We start from the raw sequence: 22,004 nt of genomic DNA on the forward strand, positions 1-22,004 counted from the left end.
GTTGAAAAAATCTTCAAATATATCAGAGCCAAAATCTACTCTTTTTTTTTCTAGCAGAGAAATACAATTTGTATGTGCGATTGTGTTTATGAAATGGGATGTTGAATTTTTTTCCTGTTTTAAATTTTCTGGTTATATATAGATATTTTACTTTAAGGTAGTTCAGGTATTTCTTAAATTCATAGGAAATAGATTTTAATGGTCTTTAAAATAGTTTACTCTTACGGTAAGTTTATAGAGTTTGTTCATACAGAACACTTAAATATATAAACATCTCTGTTTCTCTGTAAAGACAGTGAGTATTTTTATATCCTCCACATCAGAAGCAACTTCTGTCGCTCCCTGAACACCTGCAAAAACAGAAACCTCAGCATAAGAAGCTGATGCTGCTAGAGGTAGTGGACTGCCAGTACTTGGTATTGTATTTGGTTTTGGTATTATCATATTGCAGCATGATAATGCCAAGTATCACAGTATATAGAACTGTGCATGCAGGCTCAGTGGGATATCAGGAGATTAAGAGTTTGCTGGAGGAGCAAAGCTACTGTGTGACTTGGGAAGGGAAAACTGACGGCGCAGCAACCTGTAGTATGGCAGGGCTCCAGGGGATGATAGAGCCCTAATCATTTGAATCATCTCTCCATAGTTTTAGCACCTAATAAATTTGGTAGCAGTTGAAATTATTAACATTGGGAATCCTGATATAGACATATTGTCGGTTGTTAAGCTGGACTAAGATATGGCCCATTGCCTGCTCAGGCTGAATAGCAATGGAACGGGAATGAGTCTTAGCACCACCTTCAACTTTTGAGTTGCTGTACTTCATGTCAGTGTATTGAGTTGATTTTTTATAGTATTTATTGGGTTCACATATTCAAGCAGGACAGAATACTAAGTTTCTCTGAGCCTGCTTTTGTTACTAATCTAGTGTTAGAGTGATGTAAGATAAGGCAGGTAAATACACAGAACTTCAGTGGGTTCTATTTTCAGCTATAGTTGTCCTTCAAAGGACTTTTTTTTTTTTTTTTTGTCTTAAAGTTTGTTAAAAAGACCCTGGCCCTTTGTCCTATCATCAGGAAGCTGCTTGTTATTATAATTGCTGATGCTCATGCCTTTGCCTTTTAGGTAGTGATGTTTATGCTGCAGCTGGGCAGTGCAACGTTCTTATTAACAGAACCAGTGATAAGTGCAATGACAACAGGAGCGGCTACACATGTTGTGACTTCACAAGTGAAGTATCTGCTGGGAATGAAAATGCCATATATATCGGGACCACTGGGATTTTTTCATGTGAGTCCAGTAAAAGAGATGGTTATTCCCTTAGCTAGCATTTTCTTAACCATGCTGTTTGGCTATATATAAGAAATTTGTTATGCATGCTTGCGAATGAACAGAAGATGCAATACCAAAACATTCACCTTGCTAGGTCTATTTGTAAGAACTTGTTAGGAAAACTTGATAAAGAATTAGCACAAATTTGTCTTATTTTGAAAGGGTACAGAAATCAATTAAAATATGTGCATTACAGCATCAATAACTCAATTTACTACCCTGAGCAATTACACACTTGCACAGGGAGGATTAACTTTTCCTGTATTAGCATGTGGGAGGGATATGTACAAATGCCATTATAAACATATTTTCTTCATATTTTACTGAATGAAATCTAACCACCATTGTGGCAAAAGGAAAATAACCTGTGATTTGTGGATCTTCTATGCAAAAATTGCCCTAGATATGTTGCTTGTTGCATTATTACATTATATTACTTTGCCATGAGCACTGCAAGGGTACAGCTTTAATGTAATTTTCAGAAAATGCATACAGCCTTCCATACAGTATCATGGTTACTCCCTTTGGAAAGTAGATATTGTTGGCTGAAGCCTTAAAGGACAAAGTTGTAAAATCCTATTGCATTAAAGATATGAGAACATATTCTTTATGGTAACTTATTCCAGCAAACCTAGAGTTTAGAAGCTGTGAGCATAATCTTTTGGCTGAAGCGTTAGTAGTATTACAATGGTATCTGTCAAAATGATATTTTGCTCATAATAGAACTTTCTCTATTTATTGTGGTGGTATTTACATTGCACTGATAACAGTAAATGGATTACCAGATGAAATGAGGCTTAATCTAGTTAACCACTGAATTAGGACACCTTATTTGAAAGCACTGACTTTATTTTCTTGCACTGTTTTGCTCTTTATTTTTCCTGTAATTTTGGGAAATTTGTTAATGTTAATTCTGTGATGAGAAGGTGTTGCTTTTTAGAATGTTATTTCATAATACTTTATAAATTTGATAGCACTTCATATGGATATGAGGCATGAAATTATGCATAACTTCATATGGATAATCCATTGGTAAGTTTTTTACAGGACCAATTTATTGTGCTAAACACAAGTAATTTATTTTGTAGACATAAAACTAAAAGTGTCAGACATTTTATGAGTAGTCAGCCTGTGAGACTGTTGCAAGTGATTCATCATATATTAAAATATTTTGTAATTCTTTAAAAAACTTTTTCATAAATACTTATTGATATAAAATTTGACTAGCCTGTTTTTCGTGGTGTTTCCATGGAGACTATACTTACGTATAGGAATATTGTCATCTTGTAGAGATGGCTGGTGTTAAGTGCCACAGCCCAGACATAATCAAAATATACATTATGAGATAATGCAATATAATAAAGAACAGCAATGATACAAATAAATATTTCCAAGTTGGTGTGCTGATGATATCATAAATGAGGTAATTCAAATCCTTTGAAATAAATGTATTCCCTTACCCCCTGTATTTTTTAATATATCTGAAACAAGTTCTTTGCCCTTCACTTCACTTCTGAAATCAACCCTCTTTGAACATTTTCCAAAGAAAAATTTTCCTGATTTTTTTGAGGTTCTGAATTGCTCTATAGAGTTATGTGAAAACAACTGAATAAACAAAAAACCTCCTGTACAACTTAAAAGAATAAAAATAATGTCTTCATATTTAGAAGGGAAAATTTTACCCAAGAAGTCTTTTAAAAGTTTCTGGTATCTGTTCAGAGTTTGGGCTGTTTTAAGAAGGTCTAGTACCCAAGTCGGAAGCACCAATTTGAATTTTAACATTTTCTTTTTTCACTAGTAGTAGTTTTATATGAAAATTATACTAATTAGATATCTCTTAATGTGTGCATCTAACTAGAGAGTGAAAGGCAAATTCGGCATGCCTCTCTAGTCTTGTTCTTTACTCCAAATTCTTGAAACCCAAAGACTAGTGTTTTTGCTTACTTTATTTTTTAATTTCTTCACTCCAAAACACCTCCCACTCACAAAGCCAATTGCTTCACCTCAGGCAGACCTTGGGCTGGCAAAGCAGGAATAAGAATGTTTAATAAAGTGTGATAGGAGAGTTGAAATTGAAGCTAGCCAGTGAAACTGATTCTTTATAGCAAGTGAGATTATTACGAAATATGTAAAAATGAACTTTGCATATAGAGAAAAAAATCTACTATGCTGGCATTGAGCCTATGGGATTTTTGTGTTTACACACTGTTTATGTCATTTATTAAATTTCATTTTCCCTGTATGTGGTTTGTAACACTGCAACTGAGCTGCACATTGCGCCATCAATTGGTATTTTTCAAATGGGAAAGGCAAGGTGAAGAAGAAAAATGGTGAGAGAAGGCTAGATGCGAGATCTGACTTTTACAAAAGACAAAAAAAACGTTATCAAGTTTTACTTAGTATCCGAAAACAGAAAAACATATCTATATTTGCTCATTATCCATGTGTAAATATATTTATCCTTCCACAAGTTTCTGAGAAAATGAAGCAGCAGAATGAATTGTAACGTGACAAACATACTCTGCAAAAGAGGGTCTTTTGTGGTTGTGTTGCAAGTTTGTTGCAAAATCCCTGTCGTTGTGCTGCCTTCATGTTCCCACTATTCATCCTTTTTCTCCCCTCTTTTTTTCTCCCTATCTGTCTCTTATGCAGGCTGCAGTAGATGCTTGTACTTTTTTCCCCACACTGTGTTGTATTTGTCTAAAAAATATCAGAATGAACCATTTCTGAAAATAAAACGAAGTTGTCTAGTCTTAAACTGTATTAAGTGTTTTAGCCAATATGTTCCTTTAATTCTTTTGTTTGCTTCAGCCTCTATGCTCATTTTAGAACAAATCTTTCAGGTTTTCTTAATTACATTGAAAAAAAATAGAACTTGTCATTTCATTAATACATCAGAATGCACTTCCTTTCTAGAACAGAAACCATTAGTGTTCATTCTTACCATAGGAAAGCATGTTAAAATATAATGGAGCTCAAAGCCATGAATTTCCCATGAGAACAGGGACATTCAGTGTCTGTATATATATTTGTGCAAAGTAAGAATACTGCTTTTTTTCACTTATGTGTAAATTTGCATCAATTGCCAAAAAAGTTCACTGATTCCTCATCAGATTGACACATCATTTCCCTTAAAAGTCTTTACACAAAACTAACCATAAAAATAAAAACCTAAAGGCAAACAGCTGAATATATTATTGCTATATCTTTTAATTTTGTTATTTACATAATGACACCAAAAAATTGCTTCTTACACTATAGTATCAAACTAAATTCTACTACATAATTTCTAAATTATTTCAGTAAGTGCATCATCAAATGATCTAAAATACTGAATTTGTAATGTTTGTGATGAAAACATTTGTAAATATTTGTTTTGAATCAGATGGTGGTTATATTACAAGCTTGAACCCTAGGTGCTTACATTTAGGATTTTCATTTTCTCCTCAAAAGAGTACAATAACTGTCTGGATATCGGAATGTGTGAACTGTGTAGTACAGAGAGACGCTATGGTATATGTTATAATATAGTATATTGAGTTAAGAGCCACAGTGTCTCTTTTTCTGAAGACCCTGTGAATGGTTTGTAAATGGTCTCTTGACTTTGCTGGTCATAATGACACGAAATGGGCTTTTTTTAGATTTTCAAAGAAAATGGGAACAGACTAGTCAGTGGAAGCTCTTTAGTGTGATGCAGTAATTAATTTAATATTTATGTATTGCTGTCAGAACTGTTTCAGCGTACTACAGACTCTTTGAGGATAGGGCTGGTGGTACAACTGTGAAAAAGCAGAGTATGTCTGAAAAAGCTATGACAAATGTTTACAAGATTTGGCTATATGTTTTGAAATTGAAATGGAAGTTTCTTTTCTAAACAATTTGTAAAGACAGAAATACTAAAAGCTTGTGCATATTTCTTTGTAATCCTTTTTTAAATTTATATTTAGTCACACAATCTTGTGTCTCACTTTGTCTAGGAAAATGAAATTAAATTCCATAAACATATATAGCTAATGCTGACTCTTCAATAGACACTGTTCATTTCAAAACAAGCCCACATCTCTTTGACTTAGATACTTAGGATTTAATCCATTTCCTTCCTTTTCTTACCACTTCACCTTAGATCTAGCTTAGCCTTTGGTGAGTTTGTGGGCACAGTTTGCAATATAATTTTCTAGATTGCCTCCTTTTGTCCTAATTAATCACAGCTTCTGCTTGGGCTCTGAGCCAAGTCCTGCGCTGTCATGAAAATTCATTCTCGGAAGTTATGGGTACAGAGATTAGTCTCAAGCCACTCAAAACACATTCCACATATAGTCTGACTACAGTGGGGCAATATGTGGTTAAAATATGTGGTTAAAAACCATGGGTTGATTACCATTCTTCAGACTTACAACCTATATAGATCATATTATGTAACAAGTTGATTTTAAAATGTTCTCTTGGCTTCCAAGAAACATTTGTGCTGGATTATATAGTGCATCCTTAAAAAAGGTCCAAGGGCTAAATTTTAAAGGACTTGACTCCATTTTTCCTCTTTATGAGGAAAATAACATATTTTCTCTTCTACTGTAACTATCTTTAGGTTTTTAAATACTTTTCTCCTTATATATCATGAAAATAGAATGTATGAGAGAAGAAAAATCAGGAATTTTTTTCAATCTACTCATTCTTTAAAATGAGCATCAGCTCTTCAAGGAGTGACAGAAGAGTAGAAAAATATTTTATTGTCATATTGATCGCCTTTTGCTAGAACAGGGTTCTTTCCTAAGATAATTTTTCTGGTACCTTTTCCTTTCCAATATAAATATGTGTATTTAAACTCCAAACTGTCAAAACTTGTTAGCATTATACATGGTTTTGAGAATAGGTTCTCTGGAGCAGAAAGTTATTAATCTTTATTTTGATAAAACTACAAGTGTCACTTTTCATTTATTTTAGTGGTCATCTTAGTTGTTACCAGAGAAAACACATTTTTAAATACCATTATTTCAACCTCAGTTGATTGATTTTGTTATCCTTAATGTTGCTGTTTAAAATGAATTTACTTGCAATGCAATTTAAATCTACATCCTAGATTTTAACTTCTGGTCACTCTATGTTTAAATTTCACAATAGGACCCAGAGTATAAATGCAGAATTCAAGAGGCTGAGCCTACCTTGTTTTTTACCCCTGCAACTTTAATAAGCATGTGTATTATACAAGCATGTATATATATATATTTTTCATTCCTGTCCGTTCCTCGAGGCAATAGGCTTTTATTCATGAGGCCTGAAAGTAACCAGTGATAGGAATCTGATCATTTCTTGATGTATTGGGACAGAAGTTCCATATAACTTTCTTTACCCCTTCTAACCACACCAGTAAACCTGTAAATTTTTTCATTACTTTCTGTTAATCTGTTATCATACTGATTTATGCCTCATTTCCTGGACTCCCAAATTCAGTGTAGAAATGAAATTACAGTTCACTGTCATCTGTGCTGCTGAGAAGGCAACAGCATCCTTCTGAGTTTGTTACAACATTGCATTCATCATCAGAGATCCTTGTCATTCATCACCACTCATCATTCATCCTGGTTTCAGCTGGGATGGAGTTAATTTTCTTCCTAGTAACTGGTGCAGTGCTGTGTTTTGGCTTCAGTCTGAGAATAATGCTGATAATGCACCGATGTTTTAGTTGTCACTAAGTAGCACTTACCCTGACCAAGGACTTTTCAGTCTCTCATACTATGGCAGTGAAGAGGAGCACAAGAAGCTGGGAAGGAGCAGAGAGAGGACACTTGATCCAAACTAGCCAAAAGGGTGTTCCATACCGCAGTACGTCATGCCCAGTATATGAACTGGAAGGAGCTGGCCAGGAGGTGCCAATTGCTGCTCAGGGATGGGCTGGCCTTGGTCAGTGGGTGGTGAGCAATTGTATTGTGCAACACGTGTGTTTTTTGAGTTTTATTCCTCTCTCTCTTTTTCTTGTTATTGTTACATTATATCTGACTTTATTTCAATTATTAAACTTCTGTTATCTCAACCCATGGGTTTTGCATCACATTTCCCAACTATATTTTTCTGGTGATGTTTTACAGCATGTTGCAGCACACTTTGAGAAGCTGAAGGCCTCACATTTGCAGCTCTGTAGGTCTGATACAGTTTCCTCTTTTAACACTGGCACTTAACACTGCAGTCATCCTCTCATGTGCAGTGATGTAGTCATACACCAACATCCCAGAGCACGTTGCAGCAGGACTTTGAACCTTATGGTCCAGCATGCTGTACCGCTTTGCACCCTTGCACCTGCAGTTCTTGAACCTTGCCATGGAGTTTTCCCTGGAAAGCACTTGCCACTGATGTGTGAATTATCACTTTGTCCCCCACCTTCTTTCTACTTCTTCCTTTGCAGCTTTTAAGTATAGGCTAAGGAAAGACACAGGGCTTAGTAGATAACATCAGTTATTTAAATAACCAATAACATACATACACAAGTTTGACAGCTAATTAATGCATGTGGCATCTGGACCTGATCAAAGCCTGCTCCATTGAGCACTGTTTGTGTGATGGCCGAGAGCAACCAACAAGTAGACTGAGTGCACCCTACTGAAGCTATACAGTTACTCTGGAAAAATAAACCTTTGTGCACAGAAGATTATTTCAACATTTTTGTGCAACACTCATCTCACTGAATTTAATGAGACTGAATAAGAAAAGGATACATATCACATTTGCTGCAATTATCTTGCTTGGTTCTATCAATAGAAATTTGTAAATGCCTGTACACAAATATTTGCTGCATTTTTTGAGATCTCAAAAGTCCTTAGTAATAATATTTGGTGATTTTCTTCCTTGCAAAATCTTACGTGTAAGCCAATTTGTCAGACGACGCAGCTCCTGCTGTACTGATTCAGCTCTCACAGAGTACTTAAGATGTTTGAAGTTGTGTAGAATATGTCCTAAGCATGTGACCCAAAATCATCTATTTTTTTGATATGTGATTGTTATTTGCCATTCACTGTAGATTTATGCCTACATATTTGAGAATATCAGATCAGTTCAGTTGGAAGCTCTACTTCTCTCCTTGCTGAGCATTGCGGTGCTTGTTCTTGTTAAAGAACTGAATGAGAAATTTCAGAAAAACATTAAAGTTGTTCTTCCCATCGACCTCCTTTTGGTAAGTACAGAATCAAATATCAGGCTTTTTTGTTTACAAAGATTCAAGTGGTTCAACTAATCTGCTGAACTTTACCATGTTGTCTACGGCTATCCACAGTCATGCCTGCCATTTATTAAATGGACAACTAATTTTCATGGCTGTATGTTAACTATAAGAACAGGGAACAGTTTGGCTATATAATTAAGATGGAAGTGACATACGTTTCAGATTTATATACTATTTTTCATGTGTTTATTACTTTTTACGTAATCATAAGAACATGAAGCCTAGAATGTTAAAGCATAAGAAGTTTGACATAGAAAATAAAAAGTAAATGGCACATTGTAACTCCAGGCAAGTCTTGTGCTGTGTAGTTGTGGCTTAGATGCTGCTTGTTATTTATCTGCAACAAGGTTAAATAGCTATGCTATTGTTTTCTGTGGTTTTACTTACAGTTTTCCTTTCACATAGCATGGGCATAAATTTAGAAAAGATGGTTGAAGAAGAACTATGGTGCCCCTAACTGGAGAGGTTCCCAAAGCTTCACAGAGGCTTGTACAGACCCCTTTCATTAACGTAGAATATACAAACTCCACCATAGTTCTTCTTCAGCCATCTTTTCTAAATTTATTATTGTGTCCAGATCTTAGTTTCTTTTGACTCTTTTCTACATTTGCAAAGATGTTCATAATAATATTTCTACGTCTTACTGGACTGATCTAAGGATAAATGCATGAATACTATCATGTGCTTAGGTATGGCAATAATAGGGAGCATGTGAAAAACTAAAAGCAAGAGAAATGTAACATCTTTTTCTCTGTGACATCTTTTTCTCTGTTGAATCAATAGATAATTGCTACATCCGTTGCTTGCTACTATGCTGATATGGAATATGTCTACAGGCTAGAAGTTGTGGGACATATTCCTGAAAGGTAATGTGGTTTTTATTATCTTGTGGCTTTTATGTATGCTTACTTCTGAGAACAGTCTTTGAAGAGGTCAAAGAAGTTTTCTGAAATAAGGAATGGCAAAAATCTATTATGTTAATTTCCAGCCTCCTCAAACACTCTCTCACAATTGAACCCCATGTTATCAAGGTATATCTGCATAGATATCACTGTCAAAATACAGGCTTTCTTGTACAATTTTCTAGCTTTTTTATTACTTTGTGGAATAACAAATAGGTACTAAGTACCTGACAATGGCTGATGGATATGAGACAGGAGGGCAGACCACTTTCTACAAGATTATTACAACCCGCTTTTTGAGGGTTGCCTTGGATTATTGTAGCAGAAGGGACTTGCAATGTGATCGAGCTTGTAGATTACTACGCTTTATTCTTCTCCACTCACTTACACAGTAATTTTAGAAAATTGATTCCTGAAGAAATATAAAGCATTTAGATATACTTAATCTAGAAAAAGAGCATTCTGACTACAGATAGCGATACAATTTTCTCCATAACCTTGAAGAGGAGGAAAAAAATACTTGAAATAACTAACAAGAAAGAGAAATTAGATTAAATGTTAGAGAGAATGTTCAAACTCTAAAGGTTCGTAAGCACACCTTTTGTATAATCTCCCCTTTGCAAATTGCAGAGTTTCCCTAAATTTCCACAAAATGTAAGTCCTGGACAGCATCAATGCATGTGTGGCAGCTTACACTGATAGAAATGAAAAAAAAGAAATAGCTGAGAAAGAAAATCAGGTTTAAGTATTTAGAGTATGCTATTACATGTTAAGTATCTGAGATAAACACAGGGCTAAGTGTGCCCTTTCAATGTATGTTATGAACAGTTACAGTGTATTCATGCAGCTTTAATCGAGAGCTTATTTTCTGCCTAACCTTGCATGAGAAGATTCTGTAGTTTGAAAACCAGGAGCAGAGCCTGGATCATCCTGATGTATTTTTAGTAATTTACTTCAAATACATAACTGCCTTGTCAGTGAAGAGTGCTAGAAACGTTAAGAGCATGATTTGGCTCCTAGGCAGTGTGGTTTGTACTCTGGACAGGATGAACCCTTATTGTGGGGTATGGAGACAAACCAGGATGGTTTGGTTCTTGCCTGAGGCATTTCATTGCAGTCCCCATTAGAAAGTCTCTATTAGATGGAATAAATATCCATAGTGTCCATAATCTACAGGAATACTAAATTGTTTAAAATGTTTAAATTAAACATCACAGGGAAACCAACTGTAAAAAAGAAAAAAATATACAGAAGAGTCTCTTTTGTTAAGCATTATGGAATTATGGAATGGTTGCTTATTTTATCTGTCAGAGAGGGAGTTAATTTATGAAGATCCCTTCATAATTCCTCAGATTAAATTTCAGAAATAAAACAATCTATCTGAAACTGCTTCATCTTCTGCAAATTCGCCTCTGCAGGTCCTTACAGACTGAGGTCTTCTTAATCTAAATTATTGACAATTATCACCTTACAAGTATTACAAAAATTAGCTGTGCATGCAGAGATCGTTTATCTTTTATCTTCATGAATTGCAGGTACATGCAGGCTATGTATCAGGCTTCTAAAAAAGGACTGTCTTTATTTTTCTATAGGTTACCCTCTCCAAAACCACCACCCATGAATGTCCTGCCTGAAGTAGTCACTGAAGCTTTTGGAGTAGCACTGGTTGGTTATGTAGCATCACTAGCTCTTGCCCAAGACTCTGCTAAAAAATTTAAATACACCGTGGATGACAACCAGGTAAACCTCTCTCTCCTTATAGTCCTTGAAATTGCTTCACCATTTTGGAAATGCAAAGCAATTTTCAAAATTCCTGGATTTCCAAAATAGATGGATGCCCACTAGGAAAGGGTATGTTCCATATGGCATCCTGAGGCCTTCCAACGATTACAGTAAACCCCAAATGTAGTCCAGATTAGTTCTACAGAATGCTCAGGTTTCTAAAGTATTTTTCAGAATGAATACATTGGGTCATGAATTTATGTTGATGCTTCAGAGCCATGTTCTCCAAGAAGCAGAGGGAAAATATTTTGATCTTAACACAGGTCATACTTCAGGGAGATACACTGCATTGTCTGAAGGGCATTACATAGAGTACAGCAACCTGCTTGTCTTTCTGCACCTCTGGAAATCTTGTGGCATACACAGCTTAATTACTGAGATGTTGGAAACTAGGTGTAAGTCTGCATGGAATAATGGAGCCAAAGAGCAAAACCTCCATGACATCAGAGACTACAATGGCAAGATCTCGCTATATTGCATTCAGGAGCCAGGCACAGGACTCTGCATGTTGGCATGTGGCTATGTAAAGCTGTCTGGGAAACTTTAAGGTAGTGCTGTCTTGTGCTGTGAAGACAAAGTTATGCTCAGGTTTTGCCCTGGCTGGATAAAATACCATTTGTGTCCTAAACATTTCTAGCAGTATTGAGGTCTTTTCTTACACATTAATCTCAGCAGACAAATAAACTCCTTATAGTCTGGGGAGATGAATGATGCTGGGTGACCAGGTTGGGGTGCTTTCTTAGAAAATGTTCTTCAGATGGCTCTACAGATACAAGGTGGCTTCTCCACTTTTTTCTTATAACACCAAATGCACTTATAATGAAAGATAGATAGCATGCAGATAGGATTGCTACCATATTTCACTTTCACTAAAGTATGTTCCATGAGAAAAAAAATTGGTAGCTGTCTTTTTCCAGTAGAGTCGTAATCTAGAAAGAACCTAAACACTATCCAGATCCCACTACTTGAGGCCTGTTAAAAAGCAGATGTCCATCAAGATGTAAATATTTTTGTTGAACTTAATCTTCAAAACTTAGCAATACCTTTTATGTTGTGAACAAAATGTGCCTCCTGCTTTTGATGAATCTGTTTCAGCAGTTTTATCATTCAAATTAGAGTTGTGAAAATATATATTCTATTGGGAGATCTTTTATCGTGTAGATATGTGATTTTTTTTCCCTCAAACATCCTTCGTCATTGCTAATATTTGCTAGTATTTACATAGGGGATTCTTCTGTTGGCAAGAAACATTGAAATGACAGAAAAATAAGAAAAAAACATATTCTGTTTAACAACTTTGCAGGAATTTTTGGCTCATGGCCTCAGCAATGTGATTCCTTCATTTTTTTTTTGCATACCAAGTGCTGCAGCGATGGGACGGACTGCACTTTTGTATAGTACGGGCGCCAAAACACAGGTAATGTGTTAGAGTGGAGTATGTAGGAGAATTAAGGCTTCAGTACTGCTCAATGGAACTTGTACTTATTTATCCATCATATTTCCATATTTTCTCCTTTCCTCTGCCCTGGGAAATGATTTATTATTTTTTAACAACCTGCATGGGATTCAACTGTCTTACTAGAAAAGCTAATGGTTCTACTTATTAATTTCTACTTGTTTAATTCAATCTAAACTCTGAAGTCTGTGGCAGTAAAGAGGTTGGGAGTTGTATTTTCAGGCTGCAGGAAACAGCACATAAGTCCTTGCAATTTTATGTGAGATTTGTCATCACCCTAACAAAAGTGCCCTCTGATGGTGTTTAATAGATTTAATGGTACAGGCTAATCGGAAGTTTTAGAAAAAGGTCAGATTTAATTTGGTGCTTCTACCTGATTTTAAAATTAAAGTGAAAGTAACCTTAAGAGCTGCTAATTTTAAAAAAAACAATTAATCTACTAACTTTTGCTCTGTGACACAGTGTACTTGTCCTGTCCCTCAATATACACTTGAGCCCAGAGAGAAGACAGACTTTTGAGGATTTTGGGGGCTATTTCCTACTGTTGACAACAAAACCCACAAGTTCAGTAGCTCAGAAAAGAGGGAACTGCGACTGAGGGAAATGATAATTGTGACCCTGTGAGGCTGTTATCTGTTCAAATCATGCTCATGAACAAGACAGGCTGCAAACTGCTCAGTAGTGACCTACCTGTGTGATGGGCCACCTCAGCTGGGGCACTCCTGGGAAAGTCCCCTAAGCACTGCTTCTCTTTCTTTCCTCTGAAACTCCAGGGATTCATCAGGGGCATTCTGCCATCAAAATGTTATGTCCTTTGGTGTTTGTTGCCATTGTCCCTTCATAACTGTTGATCTTGCCTATGTAAAGGACATTAATTGAAAGGAAAAGGGTAATAAGGTACAATTGATAAGGCTATGTGCAGTCCGTAGGTACCGTTTCTTCTTGACCATATCCTGCAATTATTTCTCATGCAGATAACACAATACTGAGAAATGATACAGGGCTTTGTTTCAAAACTCTCCATGTTGACTACTCGCTAATTAACCTATACAGTCCTCTGAACTCAGTTAATCATAATTGGTATTTTATCCAATAATAGTCTTTAAAAGCATTTGTATACAAATAGTTTAGCTAAAATTTTGCTACTTGCTATTTCATGTCTTTGAGTTAGATTCAGTGTCATACCTCATGCCCTCGTCCTCACAGACATACTCTTCTGTCACCTATTCATGTATTGTTTGTCCAATTTGCATTTGTACTGCATCATGACTTTTCCAAGGAAGCTTTAAGGTAACCTGAAGACCTATAACTGATAACCAATAACCTGGAGGCATATAGGGTGTTTGAGCACTTTGGCTCTGGTATATGTAGGCAAAGGCCCCGACAGACATTTGTTCAAATATGAAATCAAAAAAGAAACCACCATAGTTTGAGTTCAAAGTAGGAAGTACATGGTAAAAATATCAAGTATCTGCTTGGTTTTATCCATTGGTTTCACAGTATAGCAGAGCCTGCATCCAGAAGTTAGAGTGTGGGCATGCATTAACACTACTAAGAGGGTACTTTAATAAACATAGGATTCTCTCTCCTGCCTTATTTTTGGAAAGAAACACAACATCCACTTAATCCTCTATATTTAGGGTGTCTAAGCAGAATGAAGAGATGAGAAAAACATCACTAATAAGAATAGAATCATAGAATGGTCAGGGTTGGAAAGGACCTGAAGATCATCTAGTTTCAACCCCTTTGCCATTGGTAGGGATGCCTCACCCTTGACCATGTTGCCCAGCCTGGCCTTGAACACTGCTTGGGGTGGAGCATTTACCACTTCTTTGGACAACCTGTTCCAGTGCCTCACCACTCTCACGGTAAAGATCATCACAGGATAGAAGTGTCCTTCAAATAGAATCAACACTTTTGGTTTTTTTTCCTTTTGAGAGAGTGGAAAGAGGGAAAAGTTCCTTGTGACTTCACCAACAGATTTTGTGTCCCTTTCTCTGTAAACATTCTGTCTATCCTTCTTGATGGTATTTTTAAGTACATCATGGCTTCAATATTCTAGTGTTTTAGCAACTTGTCTGGTTTTGTTTTTAACAACTTGTCTCTTAAAATGAAACCTAATTATTTTAGTAAAGAAACATATTATCAATACAAAAATAAAATCAGCATCTGTCTACTTATCATCAAAAAACTTCTGTGAATCTGGACTGCATCTCAATGAGACCGGAAGTACTCCACTTTGTGAGCAATCAAAGTGGAGTAGGAGACTGCAATTTTACTGTAGTTTTCCATCAGATTAATAACATAATACTATGAAGAGAAATATAATTCTTGGATCATATATTTTCCTGGATTCATGCCACCTGCATTAATTCTAATTTTCACATATTAAAAAAAATTGTTCCTACATTTTCTAAAGTCCACTGATAATAATGTGAAATCATTGGTGGTTTTTGACTAAACACAATAGTTTCCTTTTACTGTTGATCCCAGTAAAAGAAGTTAGAAATCTTCTCTTGTGCAAAAATGATGATAGTTCTCCATACATAACTTCTGCTCAGTGCTATGACAGGTCTGTTATTTAGTGCAAAATAGGATGCATGGCTATAAATATGTTACAGAATGAGAGTGGGTACTGCAAAATTTCTGGGATGAGATATTGTACACACATGCTCCGTTTAATTACAAAGTGTATAAGGGATGCTGTGGTCTGTGTCTGTGAGCTGTCAACAGGGTCAAGCACAGATGTTGAGATCTCTTACTATGTTTTCACTGTAGCTGGCTGAAGGTAGTCACCAGAAATTAAAACAATAATTAAATGCATGAGCAATCCATAGATACATTAACAGCTAACATGCTCAACATCTTATCCTTGACTTTGCAATATTTGATGATTATCGCTTTTCACACATTTTAATATAATTTTCTTTTGTTAGACTGAATGATCTCTTTTCTCATTTATTGTTTTAGGTCGCTTGTCTTATTTCTTGTGCATTAATTCTAGTGGTGATATATGCAATTGGACCTATGCTGTACTGGCTGCCTATGGTATGGTAGTTACCTTCTTTTTTCAAAATTATGATGTTATGGATTTTCTAGTGACTTGATTTCTTTCGGGGAAAGATAGTACTACCTCTAAAATAGCACTGTTTAATTTCAATGGGAGAACAAATATTAAGGGCACAGCAAGTCTCAGAATAATAAAATGCAGAGGTGACAACGTAATACGTAGTTTTTACACATATAGAATTGCATATATAAGCTATCACGTAAACATTTCTCTTCCGCTTGCTTTTGGCACGTAGTTTATGAAAAATATGCATACAGATTGCTGTGTATTTGAAAATTGACAAAGTGTGGTAGAAATGAATCAATTTTTATCCAGTTATGCATATGATGTATGACTTCGTTTCTCAAATAAATTTGACACAAATGATTGTAGCTAGTGATCTAAGGTTAATTAAGAAAGATTATGAGGTGTTCTTACATCTCTGTCATGGAATACATCTTCTACACTAAGAATCTATAGAGCAAGGTGATGTGTTTTCACATAAGCTATATTTTCATATACCTTATGTGAAATATATCTTCTGATATTGCAAGTTAATAGCTAATTTTAACCAGAAGCATGTCAAAAATGCAAAATACAGCTCCAAAATTATCCTGAATTCTGCCATGTGTGTACATGATATTTTAACTCAACTGTTTAAAATGTACTTTGTGCTATTCTTTACATAGTATCAAATGAAGATTCTCACTTTTCAAACACAGATCCTTTTATAGTTTAACTATGCAAAATGAGGACACTTGAAGAGGGATGCACAATATGTCTTTTTTCTTACTATGCTGCTCTCCTCCCTTCATTTTCTTTTTTTTTTTTAGGGATTATATGTAAATTTTGACTGGTTTCCTGTAGACTTCCCCCTCCTCTCCATGTTTAAAAAAACCTTTTTATACGTTGTTTTCTGGATATGTTATTTCTTTTCTACCGTGTTTTCTTAGCCTTCTCACCTGCGTGCTGCAAGTCCACCGCTTTGTACTCCATCCTTTTTGCCTTCAGATAATTTCTTCATCCATCTTCTCCCCATTTCTGATTTAAGAACAATAAATTATTTTGTTTGCCTCCAAGTTTATGGATTTTTTTGCTCTAAAGGCTTTCTCTAGGTTGTGAAGAAAGGGAATTAAAATCCTTCATTGTGTAGAAGTTGAGTGCTGATTTGCTCTTGAGTCCCCCAGACTATGGCAGAATGTTGTTGGTCTGGCAATGCATGGAGAGTCTTGGGAAGTCCTGAAGTTTCTGTTTTTCTCACAGTTAGGTGGCCTGTAGATTGCCTTCAGGAAATAAAACAAATGGATTTGATACAGTTACAGCTGTATTCATGCAATTTTTGAAACATTAACTTCAGATTTTTTTATGATTTAGTCATAATATTGACTGTTGAACTGAAGAAAGAGCATTTGTTTTCACTACTAATTCTGCAAATGGCTTTTGTTTTTTATTTCTTTGCAGTGTGTGCTAGCGAGCATTATTGTTGTGGGCTTGAAGGGGATGCTAATACAGTTCCGGGATTTAAAAAAATATTGGAATGTGGATAAAGTAGACTGGGTAAGTGAAAATTAATCTAAGGAGATCTCCCTGTGACCCTTTAACAAATACCTGATAAATAAACTTTAATAATTCTGTGTCCCTAGAAGAGATAACCAAGCCATTATTTTAGCAGGTTTGTATCCTGTCGGCTTATTTCCTGTCTCAGAATAACAGCATCTGTAATGCCAATTGTATTTCAAAAAGGGAATTACAGCAAATGATAAAGAATTAAGCCTACTTCAATGCTAAAGATGTGTATACGGGCAGATCAGGTTGATCTGAGCAGATGTGTGTCTAATTTTGTATGCCTTCTCTAGCTGGTTAGTATGCTTTTGCTGTTGTAGTATTATTGAAGAGATTCTGGTATCCTTGTCCTCTGAGGTACGGAATAATCATATGGGACAAACAGAACTGGAAACACTAGATGCAGACAGATACATGTCCTAGGGTGATGTAGGTAAATCGTCTTAACTCCTTCAGATTTTGCAAACAGATAATGCTGTTTGACCATAATGAAAGATTCTGCAGTATGAGAGGAGGAATACATCAGAAAAAGCAGATAGATGGAAAGGGAAATAATATGAAAATCTAGTTTAATGCAGAGTCTTAAAAGTCCGACATACATTTGCGCAGAATTCCTAGCAAATATTAATGATGTCTCCATGTTTAGGAAGACTCCTAGATTTCTTTTCTGAGGGAGTTTTTGAGTATACTCATCAATTAGTGGAACCGAAACCTATAGCCATTTCCATAAACATATACTGATATTCCATAAAGCTTTTGAAACTTATGTTTATGTTGTTTCAGTTAACAGATATTTAGGAAGGTATTTCAGCTGTATCCTCCTTCTCTGTGGTGGGAGATACAGGTTACTGGAGGCAATATTGGGCTTTGAACACACCAGTGACTTAGTATTCTACAGCAGTAAGGGGAAGTCTAAACTAAGTAAAACACTTTTTTTTTTAAATAGAATACTGTATTTCAGTATGGAAAGCAGAGCTGAGTAACCTATACCGAGTTTGGCTATGTGAGATTTTTCATATTTTGTCACAGAAGACTAGAGGTTGGGATTTTTTATTGTTTTTTTTTGTTTTTCACCATTCAGAAGAAAGCCTCTGTCCCTCATGAAGTCTTATGTTCCTCAAGCAGCAAAATTCTGAAAATATTTTCTACCCCATATTGCCAATGACACCAATGGTGGATGATGTAGATCAAGAATTATTCTGAGGACAATGGGTTTAAGAAAATTGGTAGTTAAGGAAGAGAGATAGCCTGTCTATCAGTGCATTGAAATAGTAAGTAGTTAAGTTTTCCAGCAGGACATTCTGGAATCTCACTAAACTTGATGTATCTTCACAGTAAGACTAGCCTGACTGATTTTTTCTTTGTGGTTTTGATTTTGTGGTTTTGGCAGAAAAAGATGGGAGAGTAGTTCATCTATCTCAGACATCTGTCATTATTACTAAGAGAGGTTATAGAGGGAGGGAGATCGCTGGGTTTATCTTTTTGACTGAACATACTTGAACAATGATTTATCTTCAGTCTTTAGCCTGACTGGGTGAATCATCTTGCTTTAAATAGCATCATCTAAAGTAAGGCTATAAACATTATGCTGCTGCTTGGTCGGAGGAGCCTCACCAAGCCCAGTGATTTGAGTAGCTACACCGGGGTTGGTTTTGGCCTGAAAAGATTCACCCCAGCAATTGACAGCACATTGGAAATGAATCAGTTACATTACCCAGGTTATCCAAACTGTTTTGAAGATAGAAACTCTAACGAAACATTTGGAAATAATTAGCACCTGTCCTTTCTGGAACTGATTCTTTGAAGGGTGTGTGTCATTGTAGCTCAGAAGTCAGATTTGTTATGCTTATAAGTCTGGCAAATGATAGTGAGTGGAAAGGTAATATTATGAGGTTTCTTACCTTATTCCTTCACATTTTAAGCTTCTCATTGAACACAAACAGGATAAATAACATTTATTTGTTGTTTAGTTCTTTATAAAACAACATTCTTTTAAATATAAAAGGTACAGCTTGAAAGGTGTACCTCAGGAGTTGGACTTGATGATCCTCATGGGTACCTTCCACCTCAAGATATTCTGTGATTCTATAAAATCATCCTTCAGCCATGTGTTGTTTTTTTTTGCATATTTAATATTTGGGAACAGCTGAGTTCAAAGGAGCTAAGCCTACAGACCTCACTACATAATAGCAAAAGTTATTAGCTGAATATCACTACATATATTTGGTTTGGTTTTCTTTTAACTTGTTTTTTATCAACCCTCAGGAAATGTGCTGGTTTTACATCCCACGTCTCAAATCACATTCAATTTCTTTCTAGGTAAAACACCACTGTCCTTACTCCAAAGTGCCCTTTCCTGCCATTCACAGCATTCATATGAATTTCAAAGGTCTCTTGCCTCAGTTAAGGTCTTCTGTCAGTACCTACATCTTCTTGGATGACTTCAACAATTTCAGATCAATAATTGTTCTACTACACGATATATATGCTAAACACATAACTCTATACATAACAGTATTTGCCCTCCCTCTGTTGTCTTCATCTGCTGGTAGTTTCCAACATGTTGATTCGTGTGTTACCTGCATTTTATACATTAACCTGAGAATGATTTGTTGTTAATTTTTTGCATCTTTTTTGGGAGCAACCAGGAAATTGATCTGGAATTCATCTTAAGTGTACCTCACTTTTCAGGTCATCAAATGGAAAGTTGATTTCCATATTCTTCCTGCAAGCCTAATTTCTTATGCAGGCCTACTTGTTGACCAACTTCCCTTTTTTATTCTCCAGTTTGAAGGTGCACTTTTCTGGTCTCAATAAAAAGGCAGTGAAGTTCTCGTTAACTTAGTTTTTAAGGCTGAGCATCCCAGATAAGCTGGAGCAATTTAAGACTGGCAAAGACTACTGCTGAAGAAAATGTTCTTTTACCTGTTAACTTGGACTTAAAAGCGACCAAAGATGGGGAAAAAGTATTTCAGAAGGTGATGCTTTAAGTGAAAAAGACAACAGAATAAGGATTATTTTAATGAGTTAATCTTACAAAGGGATTTTTTGTATTTAGCAGAGAAAATCTTAGACATTTAAAGAGAAAAAAATATTACATAGTTGTGCAAATGACTTGGCCAGGAAATGACCACAGCAGAGAAAAAGCCAAGTTGCATGCCTGACTTGTAAAGCAGAAAGAGTGGCAACAATTTGTGGTAAAAATTACACATTCTCTGCATGGTGTCATGACTGAGAGTCAGTTATTTATGTACGAATTGCGTGTGTATGCACATATATTAATGTGTAAGGACATAAAAAATTACAGTAATTCAGCAATTAAAGAGGATCCAACAAGGAGGGTCTCATTTTGAACAAGTATCCTCCAAGATCTTGCCAGTGTAAGTTTCTGAGCCTTGGATCCACCACCCTGTCAATCTAGCTTGTCACAGTAGTTTGAAGGAGGTGGAACAGGAAAGGTCTTCCATGGTATTTTGAAGATCACTGGTCCAATTTCATGTATGTTTAAGAGCCTTTTAATTTGATATCCTCAGGGAGGAGATGACCTTTTAGATTTGCTCAGGTATTTGTCACATGGGGGCCCTGATTCATGACAGGGCTCTGAGATCTGTCAGGGCTTTGCTATATTTTCCACAGAGTAGGAAGCCATCTCTTCTATATAATAATTTACATGAATACTTCTAGCTAATGACATTCTAGGGAGATTTTCTATCTTTCCTTTGCTAGGAATATGCTACCTTGAGTTACATTACTTTTGTTGTAGTTAGTCTCATTGCAGTGAGAAGGAATTGAAAAATGTTTAATCCATTGAAAGTATGACTGCCATATAAATTCTTTTTAAAGAATAATATTTATACCAGTCCATCTGTCTCCAGGGCAGTTTGCAAACAAATACCCTCTCAAGCATTCCACCATTACACTATTGTGTATAGAATGCTTGTGAAAAATTCTATTAAAGAACTACCATGCCATTTCACTATTAAAGGGTTTGTGCTCTATGGCTGGGGTGGCCTTCACTGCATTCTAAATTCCTTCTGATAATCAGAACTTTTTTGTGTATGTTGGGTGTCTAGACAGCTCACACAGCTATAGATATCTGTGCTGTAGATAGTTAATGTCAAGTGAAATGAACTTTACCCCTTTATGCGATAGCTGAGTATCTCATCAGTTTGCAATGAAAAAGGAAGTTTATAATCCAGTTTCAAAGTGGTACAGAAACATTTATTATCATGGTACTGTAGTATTGCATTGTTTAGCCGTAGGCACAGAGAGTATTCTCCCACTTTTCCTTTTTTCCTGTTTCAGACTCCCTGTAATGGTGGATGTGTAGACCCTATGAAATAAAAAGTTCTAGATAGAAACACACTGTCCACAGAATTCTGTAGGCAGCTGAAAAATATACACAGTCACTGTACCTCTCAATACTTCCAATACTTTCTGACATATGCAGCATTCAGCATAAATCTTCTGCTTGTTTCTTTTCTCTCTCTTTAGAAGTTTTTTTAAAATTAATGCAGTACAAGTATACTTTGGAGGTGGATTTTGTTTTGCCTTTAGAAAATAATATTTGCTTTTAACACATTATTGCTCAGATTTGAAGACTGATTAGATTCAATCTGTCCTGGACTATATAATAGTCATGTTAAAGTAAGTTGCCAAAGAAAACTTAGATATTTTTATGACTTCTTTGCTGAACCTTGTGAAAACCCA

The 22,004-nt window shown here is 35.7% G+C and overlaps 1 protein-coding gene across 1 annotated transcript in view; it reads left to right on the plus strand.

The window, feature by feature from the left end:
- The window catches only part of SLC26A7 (solute carrier family 26 member 7), a gene marked incomplete at its 3' end in the record, with an annotated part of 66,752 nt that overhangs the window by 27,046 nt on the left and 17,702 nt on the right, over positions 1–22,004 (plus strand). Inside the window, exons 4-10 of the mRNA XM_080609720.1 lie at positions 1,130–1,290; positions 8,342–8,494; positions 9,326–9,408; positions 11,037–11,184; positions 12,530–12,643; positions 15,653–15,730; positions 17,193–17,288. Coding sequence (XP_080465846.1) covers positions 1,130–1,290; positions 8,342–8,494; positions 9,326–9,408; positions 11,037–11,184; positions 12,530–12,643; positions 15,653–15,730; positions 17,193–17,288 — 833 coding nt within the window. The remainder of the gene's footprint in view (positions 1–1,129; positions 1,291–8,341; positions 8,495–9,325; positions 9,409–11,036; positions 11,185–12,529; positions 12,644–15,652; positions 15,731–17,192; positions 17,289–22,004) is intronic.

The sequence above is a fragment of the Psittacula echo genome (genome assembly GCF_963264785.1).
Source record: "Psittacula echo genome assembly, chromosome: 2".
Lineage (NCBI taxonomy): Eukaryota > Metazoa > Chordata > Aves > Psittaciformes > Psittacidae > Psittacula > Psittacula echo.